At 41.9% G+C, this 13,259-nt stretch overlaps 1 protein-coding gene across 1 annotated transcript; it reads left to right on the forward strand.

Moving 5' to 3' along the window:
- Positions 1 to 11,375: 11,375 nt before the first annotated feature.
- LOC119330694 (26.2 kDa heat shock protein, mitochondrial-like) lies at positions 11,376 to 12,532 on the forward strand. Its single transcript, XM_037603810.1, has 2 exons — positions 11,376 to 11,719; positions 11,840 to 12,532. The coding sequence occupies exons 1-2, from the start codon at positions 11,518 to 11,520 to the stop codon at positions 12,256 to 12,258; spliced, it is 621 nt and encodes a 206-aa protein (XP_037459707.1). The 5' UTR covers positions 11,376 to 11,517; the 3' UTR covers positions 12,259 to 12,532.
- Positions 12,533 to 13,259: the final 727 nt, after the last annotated feature.

Below are 13,259 nucleotides of genomic sequence, written 5' to 3' on the forward strand. Positions count from 1 at the left end.
AAGTCTTGTGCTACTATACTCAGAAGATCATCATATCTTTCCCTGAAAGATTTGCTTAGTTTATATATATGCATTATCTTTCGGTTCTGCTCTGTCTGTTTCTTTTCAGTCTATCTACTTAATCTATTCTGATGTAGTGATTGGTTTTGATTCGAAATTTCTAAAGAAATTTTGAATCTCCCATTCACCCCTCTGATCGATATAATCTCGGTCCTAACAATATGCATCGACATGTTAGTGAGGAGAAGTCTCTGATCTATGTTTTGTTTTATTCGGGCACTGATTGAGGAGGTGTATTCTGCCAGGTACATTGGTTAGTATCATATTACAGTCCCTAAGCGTTCTGCTAATTGGAATCCGCGTGCTCCTGCTCCATATGCACCTCCCAAGAAGGGACGCAACCCAAGGCCAAAGGACAGTGCCACTTATGTTGTTGGGTGCTCTTCCACCGCTCATATTCCGTGTGGGAAATCTTCGCATGTGTCTCCTCAGGTCGTTTTCACTTGGGAGGTGAAGAAGTCATTGATCAAGTATATTGGGAATCTCTTCAATATGTGCCAGTCCATTCATAGGTGTCAGATCAAGGACATCAACAGAGGCAAGATGTACAAGCGCCACAAGAAGGCGTATTAGGCATCTGGAGGAATGCACACTTAGCCAGGTTCCGAGCACAAGGACAGCGTGGACACCAGACAGTCCAACCCACTAGAGGGTTGGTGTTTTGATGATGATGATGATGATGATGATGATGATGATGCTTCGAGCGCCCCACCGCTTGTCTAGATTTTGCTAGCGTAACCCTTTCCCTTTTTAGCATCTTTATGACAAAGGGGGGAGTTCTATTTAGGATCATCTGTAGTTGAGATCACAAGCCTTGTTCTTATTTGGTTGTGTTTCTATTGGCTTAGGACATTTTTACTATTCCATCATGTGGTGTGAGCTATGATACGTCTCCAACGTATCTATAATTTTTGATTGCTCCATGCTATATTATCTACTGGTTTGGACTACATTGGGCTTTATTTTCCACTTTTATATTATTTTTGGGACTAACCTATTAACCGGAGGCCCATCCCAGAATTGCTATTTTTTTTGCCTATTTCAGTGTTTCGGATAAACAGAATATCAAACGGAGTCCAAACGGAATAAAATCTTCGGAAACGTGATTTTCTCACCGAACGTGATCCAAGAGACTTAGACCCTACCGCAAGGGATCAAAGAGGTGGTCACGAGGGTGGGGGCGCGCCCCCTGCCTCGTGGGCCCCTCGATGCTCCACCGACGTACTCCTTCCTCCTATATATACACACGTACCCCCAAACAATCAGAATAGGAGCCAAAAACCTAATTCCACCGCCGCAACTTTCTGTATCCACGAGATCCCATCTTGGGGCCTGTTCCGGAGCTCCGCCGGAAGAGGGCCGTCATCACGGAGGGCTTCTACATCATCCTAGCTCCTCCAATGAAGTGTGAGTAGTTTACCTCAGACCTCCGGGTCCATAGTTAGTAGCTAGATGGCTTCTTCTCTCTCTTTGAATCTCAATACAAAGTTCTCCCCCTCTCTCGTGGAGATCTATTCGATGTAATCTTCTTTTTGCGGTGTGTTTGTTGAGACCGATGAATTGTGGGTTTATGATCAAGTCTATCTATGAATAATATTTGAATATTCTCTGAATTCTTTTATGCATGATTGGTTATCTTTGCAAGTCTCTACGAATTATCCGTTTGGTTTGGCCAAGTAGATTGGTAGTTCTTGCCATGGGAGAAGTGCTTAGCTTTGGGTTCGATCATGCGGTGTCCTTACCCAGTGACAGAAGGGGCAGCAAGGCACGTATTGTATCTTTGCCATCGAGGATAACAAGATGGGGTTTATTTCATATTGCATGAATTTATCTCTCTACATCATGTCATCTTGCTTAAGGCGTTACTCTATTTTTAACTTAATACTCTAGATGCATGCTGGATAGCGGTTGATGAGTGGAGTAATAGTAGTAGATGCAGAATCGTTTCGATCTACTTGTCATGGACGTGATGCCTATATGCATGATCATTCCTAGATATTCTCATAATTATGCTCAATTCTATCAATTGCTCAACAGTAATTTGTTCACCCACCGTAGAATACTTATGCTCTTGAGAGAAGCCACTAGTGAAACCTATGGCCCCCGGGTCTATTCTCATAATATCAACTCCATCACTTTTATATTGCTTTGCTATTTACTTTGCCTTTACTTTTTACTTTGCATCTTTATATCAAAAATACCAAAAATATTCTATCTATCAGACCTCACTCTCATAAGTGACCATGAAGGGCTTGACAATCACTAATCGCGTTGGTTGCGAGTAGCTATCGCTTTGTGCAGGTACGAGGGACTTGAGCGTGGGCTCCTACTGGATTGATACCTTGGTTCTCAAAAACTGAGGGAAATACTTACGCTACTCTGCTGCATCATCCCTTCGTCTTCGGGGAAAACCAACGCAAGCTCAAGATGTAGCAAGAAGGATTTCTGGCGCCGTTGCCGGGGAGTCTACGCAAAAAGTCAACATACCAAGTACCCATCACAATCCCTATCTCTCGCATTACATTATTTGCCATTTGCCTCTCGTTTTCCTCTCCCGTCAATTCACCCATGCCATTTTATTCGCCCTCTCTCTCTCTATCCTCCCTCTCTGTTTGCCTCTTTGTTTGCTTGTCGTCATGGCTAGTCCTCTTTCTGCTCCTATGTCCCCTGAGTTTGAAGTCCTTCACTTCAAACAAAAGAAAGGAGAAAATTTAAAGGATGCTTGGTTTAGAATGATGGAATCTTATCGTAAATGCACCCTAGAAGTAAATTTCAGAATTTTGCTTTGCAACTTTTATGTTGGACTTAATTTGTCTCATAGTCAACTTTTAGATTGTGTTGCCAAGGGCAATTTTATTGAAATTGATCCCAGTATCGCGCATGAAATTATAGAAGGTATAGTAGGAACTTTACCTCAACAAAAGGGGCTCCATCATACCCAAGAGAAAACGCAAGTTTTTGAAAAAAATTGCGAGGTAACTAAGATTTTACAGAAATCTCTTGAACCTCTTAAGAGCGTTAGCTTAAATCTTCACCGCATGGATATGTTGATTACTCTTTGCAATAAGCGGTTGGATTCTTTAGATCTCAAGATCTCTGAATATGAAGGGAAACGTAAGGAACCTCCCGGATTCGAGCATAACATCGCTAAAAGAATTAAGAATCAAGATATCAATACCTAGATCTATTCTTGCTCGTTATGCCTAGCTAGGGGCGTTAAACGATAGCGCTTGTTGGGAGGCAACCCAATTTTATTTTTTTCCTTGCTATTTGCTCCTGTTTAGTAATAAATAAATTATTTAGCCTCTGTTTTGGTTGTGTTTTTTGTGTTTAATTAGTGTTTGTGCCAAGTAGAACCGTTGGGAAGACTTGGGGAAAGTCTTGTTGAACTTGCTGTAAAAAACAGAAACTTTAGCGCTCACGAGAACTGCTGTCATTTTTATTTGAAGAGTGCTATTTAGTTAATTCTTTTTGAAGATAATTAATAGATAAATTACTCACGTCCAGCAATTTATTTTAGAATTTTTGGGGTTCCAGATCTTGCGCTAACTACAGATTACTACAGACTTTTCTGTTTTTGACAGATTCTGTTTTTCGTGTGTTGTTTGCTTATTTTGATGAATCTATGGCTAGTAAAATAGTTTATAATCCATAGAGAAGTTGGAATACAGTAGGTTTAACACCAATATAAATAAAGAATGAGTTCATTACAGTACCTTGAAGTGGTCTTTTGTTTTCTTTCGCTAACGGAGCTCACGAGTTTTCTATTTTGAGTTTTGTGTTGTGAAGTTTTCAAGTTTTGGGTGAATTCTTTTGATGGATCATGGAACAAGGAGTGGCAAGAGCCTAAGCTTGGGGATGCCCATGGCACCCCCAAGATAATCCAAGGACACCAAAAAGTCAAAGCTTGGGGATGCCCCAGAAGGCATCCCCTCTTTTCGTCCACTTCCATCGGTAATTTACTTGGAGCTATATTTTTATTCACCAACATGATATGTGTTTTGCTTGGAGAGTCTTGTATTATTTGTGTCTTTGATTGTTAGTATGCCACAATCATACTTGCTGTACACACCTTTTGAGAGAGCCATACATGAATTAAATTAGATAATTTTGCTCTATGTGCTTCACTTATATCTTTTGAGCTAGATAATTTTGCTCTATGTGCTTCACTTATATCTTTTGAGCTAGATAATTTTTCTATATGTGCTTCACTTATATCTTTTGAGCTAGATAATTTTGATCTATGTGATTCACTTATATCTTTTGAGCTAGATAATTTTGCTCTATGTGCTTCACTTATATCTTTTGAGCTAGATAATTTTGCTCTATGTGCTTCACTTAGATATTTTAGAGCACGGTGGTGGATTCATTTTAAAGAAACTATTGATCTCTCATGCTTCACTTAAATTAATTTGAGAGTCTCTTAGTAGCATCGTAATTTTCCTAATAACAATATGCTTGGTATTCAAGATTTGTGAAACTTTCTTTTGAGTGTGTTGAATACTAAGAAAAGATTGAAGCATGATAATTGTTTTGAGATATGGAGGTGATAATATTAAAGTCATGCTAGTTGAGTAGTTGTGAATTTAAAGAATACTTGTGTTGAAGTTTGTAATTCCCATAGCATGCACGTATGGTGAACTGTTATGTGATGAAGTCGGAGCATGATTTATTTATTGATTGTCTTCCTTATGAGTGGCGGTCGGGGACGAGCGATGGTCTTTTCCTACCAATCTATCCCCCTAGGAGCATGCGCGTAATACTTTGCTTTGATAACTTCTAAATTTTTGCAATAAGTATATGAGTTCTTTATGACTAATGTTGAGTCCATGGATTATATGCACTCCCACCCTTCCACCCTTGCTAGCCTCTCTAATACCACGCAACTTTCGCCGGTATCATACACCTACCATATACCTTCCTCAAAACAGCCACCATACCTACCTATTATGGCATTTCCATAGCCATTCCGAGATATATTGCCATGCAACTTTCCACCATCTAGTTGATCATGACACACCCATCATTGTCATATTGCTTAGCATGATCATGTAGTTGACATAGTATTTGTGGCAAAGCCACCGTTCATAATTCATTCATACTTGTCACTCATGATTCATTGCATATCCCGGTACACCGTCGAAGGCATTCATATAGAGTCATACTTTGTTTTAGTATCGAGTTGCAATCATTGAGTTGTAAATAAATAGAAGTGTGATGATCATCATTCAATAGAGCATTGTCCCAGAAAAAGGCCAAAAAAGGCCCAAAAATATATAAATAAAAAAGGGGCAATGCTACTATATTTTTTTTCACGCTTGTGCTTCAAAGTAGCACCGTGATATACCGAGTCCCATATTTTGTGCTTCAAAGTAGCACCATGTTCTTCATATAGAGAGTCTCATATGTTGTCACTTTCATATACTAGTGGGAATTTTACGTTATAGAACTTGGCTTGTATATTCCAATTATGGGCTTCCTCAAATTTCCCTAGGTCTTCATGAGCAAGCAAGTTGGATGCACACCCACTAGTTCCTTTTTTTGAGCTTTCATACATTTATAGCTCTAGTGCATCCGTTGCATGGCAATCCCTACTCACTCACATTGATATCTATTGATGGGCATCTCCATAGCCCATTGATACGCCTAGTTGATGTGAGACTATCTTCTCCTTTTTGTCTTCTCCACAACCACCATTCTATTCCACCTATAGTGCTATATCCATGGCTCACGCTCATGTATTGCGTGAAGATTGAAAAAGTTTTAAAAAAGTTAGAGTGTGAAACAATTGATTGGCTTGTCATCGGGGTTGTGCATGATTTAAATACTTTGTGTGGGGAAGATGGAGCATAGCCAGACTATATGATTTTGTAGGGATAACTTTCTTTGGCCATGTTATTTTGAGAAGACATAATTGCTTTGTTAGTATGCTTGAAGTATTATTATTTTCTATGTCAATATAAACTTTTGTCTTGAATCTTTCTAATATGAATATTCATACCACAATTAAGAAGATTTGCATTGAAATTATGCCAAGTAGCACTCCGCATCAAAAATTCTCTTTTTATCATTTACCTGCTCGAGGACGAGCAGGAATTAAGTTTGGGGATGCCTGATACGTCTCCAACATATCTATAATTTTTGATTGCTCCATGCTATATTATCTACTGTTTTGGACTACATTGGGCTTTATTTTCCACTTTTATATTAATTTTGGGACTAACCTATTAACTGGAGGCCCAGCCCAGAATTGCTGTTTTTTTGCCTATTTCGGTGTTTCGGATAAACAGAATATCAAACGGAGTCCAAACAGAATAAAATCTTCGGAAACGTGATTTTCTCACCGAATGTGATCCAGGAGACTTGGACCCTACCGCAAGGGATCAAAGAGGTGGTCACGAGGGTGGGGGGCGCCCCCCTAGGGCGCGCCCCCTTCCTCGTGGGCCCCTCGGTGCTCCACCGATGTACTCCTTCCTCCTATATATACACACGTACCCCCAAACAATCAGAACAGGAGCTAAAAACCTAATTCCACCGCCGCAACTTTCTGTATCCACGAGATCCCATCTTGGGGCCTGTTCCGGAGCTCCGCCGGAAGAGGGCTGTCATCACGGAGGGCTTCTACATCATCCTAGCCCCTCCGATGAAGTGTGAGTAGTTTACCTCAGACTTTCGGGTCTATAGTTAGTAGCTAGATGGCTTCTTCTCTCTCTTTGAATCTCAATACAAAGTTCTCCCCCTCTCTCGTGGAGATCTATTCGATGTAATCTTCTTTTTGCGGTGTGCTTGTTGAGACCGATGAATTGTGGGTTTATGATCAAGTCTATCTATGAATAATATTTGAATCTTCTCTGAATTCTTTTATGCATGATTGGTTATCTTTTCAAGTCTCTTCGAATTATCCGTTTGGTTTGGCCAACTAGATTGGTAGTTCTTGCCATGGGAGAAGTGCTTAGCTTTGGGTTTGATCTTGCGGTGTCCTTACCCAGTGACAGAAGGGGCAGCAAGGCACGTATTGTATCGTTGCCATCGAGGATAACAAGATGGGGTTTATTTCATATTGCATGAATTTATCTCTCTACATCATGTCATCTTGCTTAAGGCGTTACTCTGTTTTTAACTTAATACTCTAGATGCATTGTGGATAGCGGTCGATGAGTGGAGTAATAGTAGTAGATGCAGAATCGTTTTGATCTACTTGTCACGGACGTGATGCCTATATACATGATCATGCCTAGATATTCTCATAATTATGCTCAATTCTATCAATTGCTCAACAGTAATTTGTTCACCCACCGTAGAATACTTATGCTCTTGAGAGAAGCCACTAGTGAAACCTATGCCCCCGGGGTCTATTCTCATAATATCAATCTCCATCACTTTTATATTGCTTTGCTATTTACTTTGCCTTTACTTTTTACTTTGCATCTTTATATCAAAAATACCAAAAATATTCTATCTATCAGACCTCACTCTCGTAAGTGACCGTGAAGGGCTTGACAACCCCTAATCGCGTTGGTTGCGAGTAGCTATCGCTTTGTGCAGGTACGAGGGACTTGAGCGTGGGCTCCTACTGGATTGATACCTTGGTTCTCAAAAACTGAGGGAAATACTTACGCTACTCTGCTGCATCATCCCTTCCTCTTCGGGGAAAACCAACGCAAGCTACTTCTTATTTATGTGTGTGAGACTTGGGTTGCTTATTAAGTTATGAGTCTATGTTGTGCTTAACTTCCATATGATGTCATATGTCATATTTATTTATCCTTGTCTCACATTATATTTTGCTCACCACACCTCTTGCATGTGATCTATGCATGAGTTTACTTTTTTTCTTGTTTGATCACATGTGAAGCTTTTGTGCAATGAATTCTTTAGTTGGTGCTATTCTCACACATCAATGGACGTTTCTATTGATCTAAGGAGAGCATTCTATGTGTGTTCTTGTGGCATAATCAAGCAAATTCGTATCTCTATGCACACACCTAGGGGAGCTCTTTTGATCAATATTTTTTCATGGCTTGTTTTATTGATTATATCTCTTGCCATGCTGTAACCATATTGTCATCAATAGACCAAAAAGGGGGAGATTGGAAGTGCATTTTGCACTTAATGGTATTTTGGTGTGATGAAATTATGGTTAATGGACCTAATAACATTTTCTAAGGTTTACCTCAAGTTATTGGTTCCTTGTACATTTATCGTGGAGATGGTTGACCCCGTCTTCAAAATGACCAAAGGTGTCTTTTTCGGGCAACTCGAAGGTCTTCCGTTTCGATTTTATTTGAGTCATAGGACCACACTATTAAGAGGGGTCAAGGTGGATGAATTTGGTGTGGGAATACTCTAAACATATACACTAGCCCTCCTACACCTACCACAAGGAAGTACCGATCTATCCGTTTATTTAGTGCTGGCGTGGAGTGTCCATATAGCCATGTGCCCAAAGTAGCAGGACACCCTGTGCGCATGAGGTCTTTGACACCCGTGCACATAGGGTAGTGGTTTTCTTGTAGACACTCAGTGCACCCGGGGTCCATGACCCCCATGCGCATGGGGTCAAAGACCCCGTGCGTACGGGGTGTCGAGTAGGTCATGCACTACAAGCGCACACGGGGTACTATTTTGCTCTCTGGACACCTCGTGCGCATGGGGCTGACTAAGCCCATGCACACGGGGTCCAGCGGGCAGAATAGCCTCCCCACCTTTCATTATAAAAGGAGATATTATTTCACCTGTAACCCTAACACTTTTGCCTTGTTGAGCTCCACCATTACCAAACCTTGATTTGCTCATTCCTCTCCATCCCCTCACCCAAACTTGTTGAAACTTTAGGGATTGAAGGAGCATGGCCCGATCTACACTTTGGCCAAATTAATTCATGTTCCACACAAGATTTCTTCACCATTGACTTATTACTCTTGGAGCTTGGGATCCTAGGCAGTTAGGGTTCCTCCAAAGGCTTCCTTGCTCGTGTTGTGCTCCGAAAATGTATGTAAATGTGTGGTGGCCACTTTCAAGATCAACCTGAGTGATTTGAGGCTCATCCATTGGGGTGACTCGAGGAGAATACGGTGAGCCTCCGGTGGTGTTCCAGAAGCCTTGGCTCCGGCAACCCTCCAATGGAGATTAACACTTCCCCAAGGAAGTGTGAACTTGGGGATAAAATCCACACACTTGTGGTTAATCCTTTCCTGCACTTTAATTCGCCTTGTATGCTCGTGGGCTTTATAATTGTATTGTTTGCCTAGCTTACTTTGCTTTGAGCTTGCTTGCCATATAGGATTGCTCATCGAGTTGCATATCTAGAGAACTCTATTAATCTACTTTTTCCCCTAAATCGACAACTGAGCTTAAAATGTGTAGTCTCCTATTCACCCCCGCTAGTCAACTATATCAATCCTTTCACCAGGCTTCCCAGCCCTCCGCCTACGCCATCGCCTTGGATGGCTCCTCTGCCTTAGGTGGCGTAATGCCTCCCAAGGACGAGCAGGAGGATCCAGGTGACTCTGAGTGGCCTAGACCAAAGACCACCGGATGCTGACGTGGAAAGGCTGAAGAAACCGATGCTAGCCTGGTCGAACTAGAGGCCATGGCAGCCAAGGGGGGGGGGGGGTCGAAGGTAGACATACTTGGTTTTTCTTAAAAAAGGGACCACAATATTTGGCGGACATCAGATCAGAAGGCACCCACCAGCAAACAACTCGTTCACTGGGACAGGGACGGTCGAGCAAACCTTTTTAGTTTGCTAGAGGAGTGTTTCCGTGCAACCCCCAAGGTGGCCTAGATAATTATAGCGGAGGCAAAAAAAAGGGCTAGACTAAAATAGTTGATATTTTGAGAAAAATTGCCATCAAAATGAAATATTTTCTAATACTCAAAAAGGCATAGATAACATAATTAAAAAAATGCAAACAAAAAATGCCATGGTAGACTACCAAAAATAGTTACATGGCAACCAGGCCAAAGTAAATGTAAAAAGTAAAATAAACCAACAAAAACAAAAAACTTTGGTCCAAATTACAGAGAAAAGAAAAAAAATGCATATTAATTAAAAAATACATACAAGGATTTTGCCATGCTTTATATTTTCATTTTCGAAAACACATGAAAATCAAACATAGGAAGACGGCATGATCCAAAAAATAAATAATATTGCCATGCTCTCAATGATAAAATTTCCATGCTCTTATAATAATAAAAAGTTGCTATCCTCTTAGTAATAAAATTTCCATGTGCAAAAGTAGAAAAACAAATTCCAAAATTGGTGTGAAAATAACTGATAAAAATTTCCAAAGCTTGTCGTGGTAGCATTACAAAAAAGACTAAATTTGCCATGTTTGGGAGTTAAAAATGTTATGAATTTTTCCTGGGACCATGAGAATTTTTTTCTAAATGTTTCCATGTGTACAAAACAAACTTGTGATGTAAAAAATTAGAAAAAAAATGTTTAAAATTTGCCGCGTGGCAAGTTAAAAATATTATAAATCTGCCATATTTTTTGAATTTTTTTGCCATGTACTGAAAACCAATAATTTGCATATTTTTGCCACCTTGTAAAAGTAAAAATAAAATAAAAGGAGGATCTAGGATTCAATCACGGGTCTCCCATTTGAAGGGTTTACACACTAGCCAATCCGGTGAGTGGCTTTAATTGGTTAGGATTGCGTTCGCGCAGCTTTTATTCCTTACAAGTTTCGAACATGATGTGACAAGGCATCTTGTGCTAAGATCCGTGCATATGATCTGGTGGCAGAGTAGAGCATTCACTAGAACCTACTATAAATATGACGTTCCCCAATAGTATATTATCTCCCAAAATAAAAGGTAACATTGGATTTTGTGGGTTATTATACAAAGATGGATTATGTAGACTTAACACGGTTTTATAGTACAATTACTATATATTTATTTTCGGATGGTTATTTAGGAACCTTGTATAAGCTGAACGTGTAGAGTTTAGTAAACTACACACTGTTATTAGGTCGACACTGTATTGGCATAAGCAATGCACCTGTTTGTTGCTTCCATGTAGTCTACCAAAATATAACCGACGACATCAAGTCCACCAAACGGTAGGAATTCTTCCCAAAAGCAGTCCAACTCTGAAAAGCAAATCAGGCGTGTCCGACGTAGCTTAGCAGATCAAAAGCTAGCACCATCCACGTCGCCCTGATCGTATATCAAACAGCACGAATTGTAAAGCTATAGGCTCCAGATCTTGCTGGAAGGCTCGAGAGCCCACCCGATCGGTCCAGAACCTTCTAAACCCGTTTCCCCATCCCCTCCCCCAAGAAATCTCCCCGCTCCCGGTTTACAAAACCCACTCCATTTCTCACCCCGCCTCGCTCACACAAGAATCCAAAATCATCACAGCAGAAGAGAGAGAGAGAGAGAGAGAGAGAGAGAGGGAAAGGAGAGAGAAAGAGAAAGAGAAAGAAGAGAGAGAGAGAGCCCATGGCTTCCGCCGTCGCTTGCAAGGGTGCCGAGCCGGCCGGCCTCCTCAAGTCCGGTGCTCCCGTGGCCTTCTGCGCGCCCCACTGCCCCGCCGTCAACGCCGTCCGCCGCCCGTACAGCACCCAGGTCAAGGAGGTCAACCGCTACGACGACGACGACTACAGCGACCGCGACCTCGTCATCCCCAGCTCCTTCTCGCAGGGTATGCTTCCATTCCCCACCTGTGGCGCGCCGTTTCTTTGCGTTCGTTCTCAAGTCTCAACACCGTGAGTCAAATCAGCCTTCTGATGAGCTTTTGCCGTCCCTGATGTTGATTCTGCAGACGTGCTCGACCCGCTCGGCGCGCTGACCAGCATGGCCCGTCTGCTGTCTCTGATGGAGGACGTTGCAGCTCAGACCGGCCTCTCCACTGCTGGGGCGTCGCGGCTCGGACGCTGGGTGGCCAAGGAGGACGACGACGCGGTGTACCTCAAGGTGCCGATGCCCGGGCTGACCAAGGAGCACGTGAAGGTGCGCGCGGACAAGAACATCCTGGTGGTCGAGGGCGAGGGCGAGAAGCAGCCCTGGGACGGCGACGACGACTCCGCGGTGCCGAGGTACAACCGCCGCATCGAGATGCCCGCTGACGCGTACAAGTTGGACAAGATCAAGGCCGAGATGAAGAACGGCGTGCTCTGGGTGACCCTGCTCAAGGTGAAGGAGGAGGAGCGCAAGGACGTGTTCCACGTCAAGGTCGAGTAGGTAGTGGTAGTGCTCATGCAGGATGGCCGGCGCGAGAGTGTGAGAGACGCCTTGTTGATCTGGTCATGTTTGGTGTCTTTCTTCCTTGTTTTGCTTCGTTGGTCGTCTTGGATCGAGTTGGTAGTGGTCTGGTGGTGAAGTTGGTCGCGAACTCTGTTAATTTCCTCTAGTTTGGCATATGATGAACTTACTTTGGTGGTGAAATTGGTCATGAAATTCTGTTGATTTCCTCAATTTGGCATATGATGAACTGATTTGGTGGTGAATTTGGTCATGAAAGCTTGTTGATCTCCTGAAGTGTGGCGTGCTGGACGAATCTAGTGATGAAATTGGTCATGAACTGTGTTGATTGTCTCAAATTTGGCCTGATGAGCCGCTTTGATTATCTTAAGCTAGTCTCGCCTGTCTATCTTTTCTCCTCCTTGATCTGTTTTGCTTTAAGCTTTCTGTAAAAAGCTGGGCATTCATGCCTACTCTCTGAAAAATTGGTTGATCTCCTCGAGTTTGACGTCATGGAGTTGGTGAACGGGCAGTTACTGATTGATGATTCTTGCTTGCTTTTTCGTGAATTTTGTGTGGTTATCCTTGAGTTTAACTTCTTGTAAGAACTGTAAATGTTCCAGTTTGTAGTTGTCACATGAGATGGGCGTTTGTTTGTTTATGTCCTGCTTTGTTGATTTTTTCAAGTTTAATGTGATTACCTGATTTGGTGGTTCCCTGAATGTTTTGTGTTTGTCTTCGGTGTTTACTTCTTGTAAGAACAGTAACTGTTTCAGTATGTAGTTGTAGCGCTATGGGCATTTGCTTGTTTATCTGATGCTTTGTGATTTTATTTTAGTTTTTGTTTTATGCTTTGTGATTTTATTGCTGACAAATTGACCAGAATTGCGGTATGCAGGCAACTACGCAATGCACACAAAGAAAACTTCTGTTCCACTAATTGGTTTTCAGTTTTACCCCAAAAATGTTTTTGGGGTGCTTAGTTTTGCCCTTCTTCTGTT

This window comes from Triticum dicoccoides, chromosome 7A (assembly GCF_002162155.2).
Source record: "Triticum dicoccoides isolate Atlit2015 ecotype Zavitan chromosome 7A, WEW_v2.0, whole genome shotgun sequence".
Lineage (NCBI taxonomy): Eukaryota > Viridiplantae > Streptophyta > Magnoliopsida > Poales > Poaceae > Triticum > Triticum dicoccoides.

Excerpts from the sequence above, each read along its gene's own strand:
- LOC119330694 (XM_037603810.1), top strand. The coding sequence starts at position 11,518 with ATGGCTTCCGCCGTCGCTTGCAAGGGTGCCGAGCCGGCCGGCCTCCTC. Across the intron at positions 11,720-11,839 it reads CCCCAGCTCCTTCTCGCAGG|ACGTGCTCGACCCGCTCGGC; the intron begins GTATGCTTCCAT and ends TTGATTCTGCAG.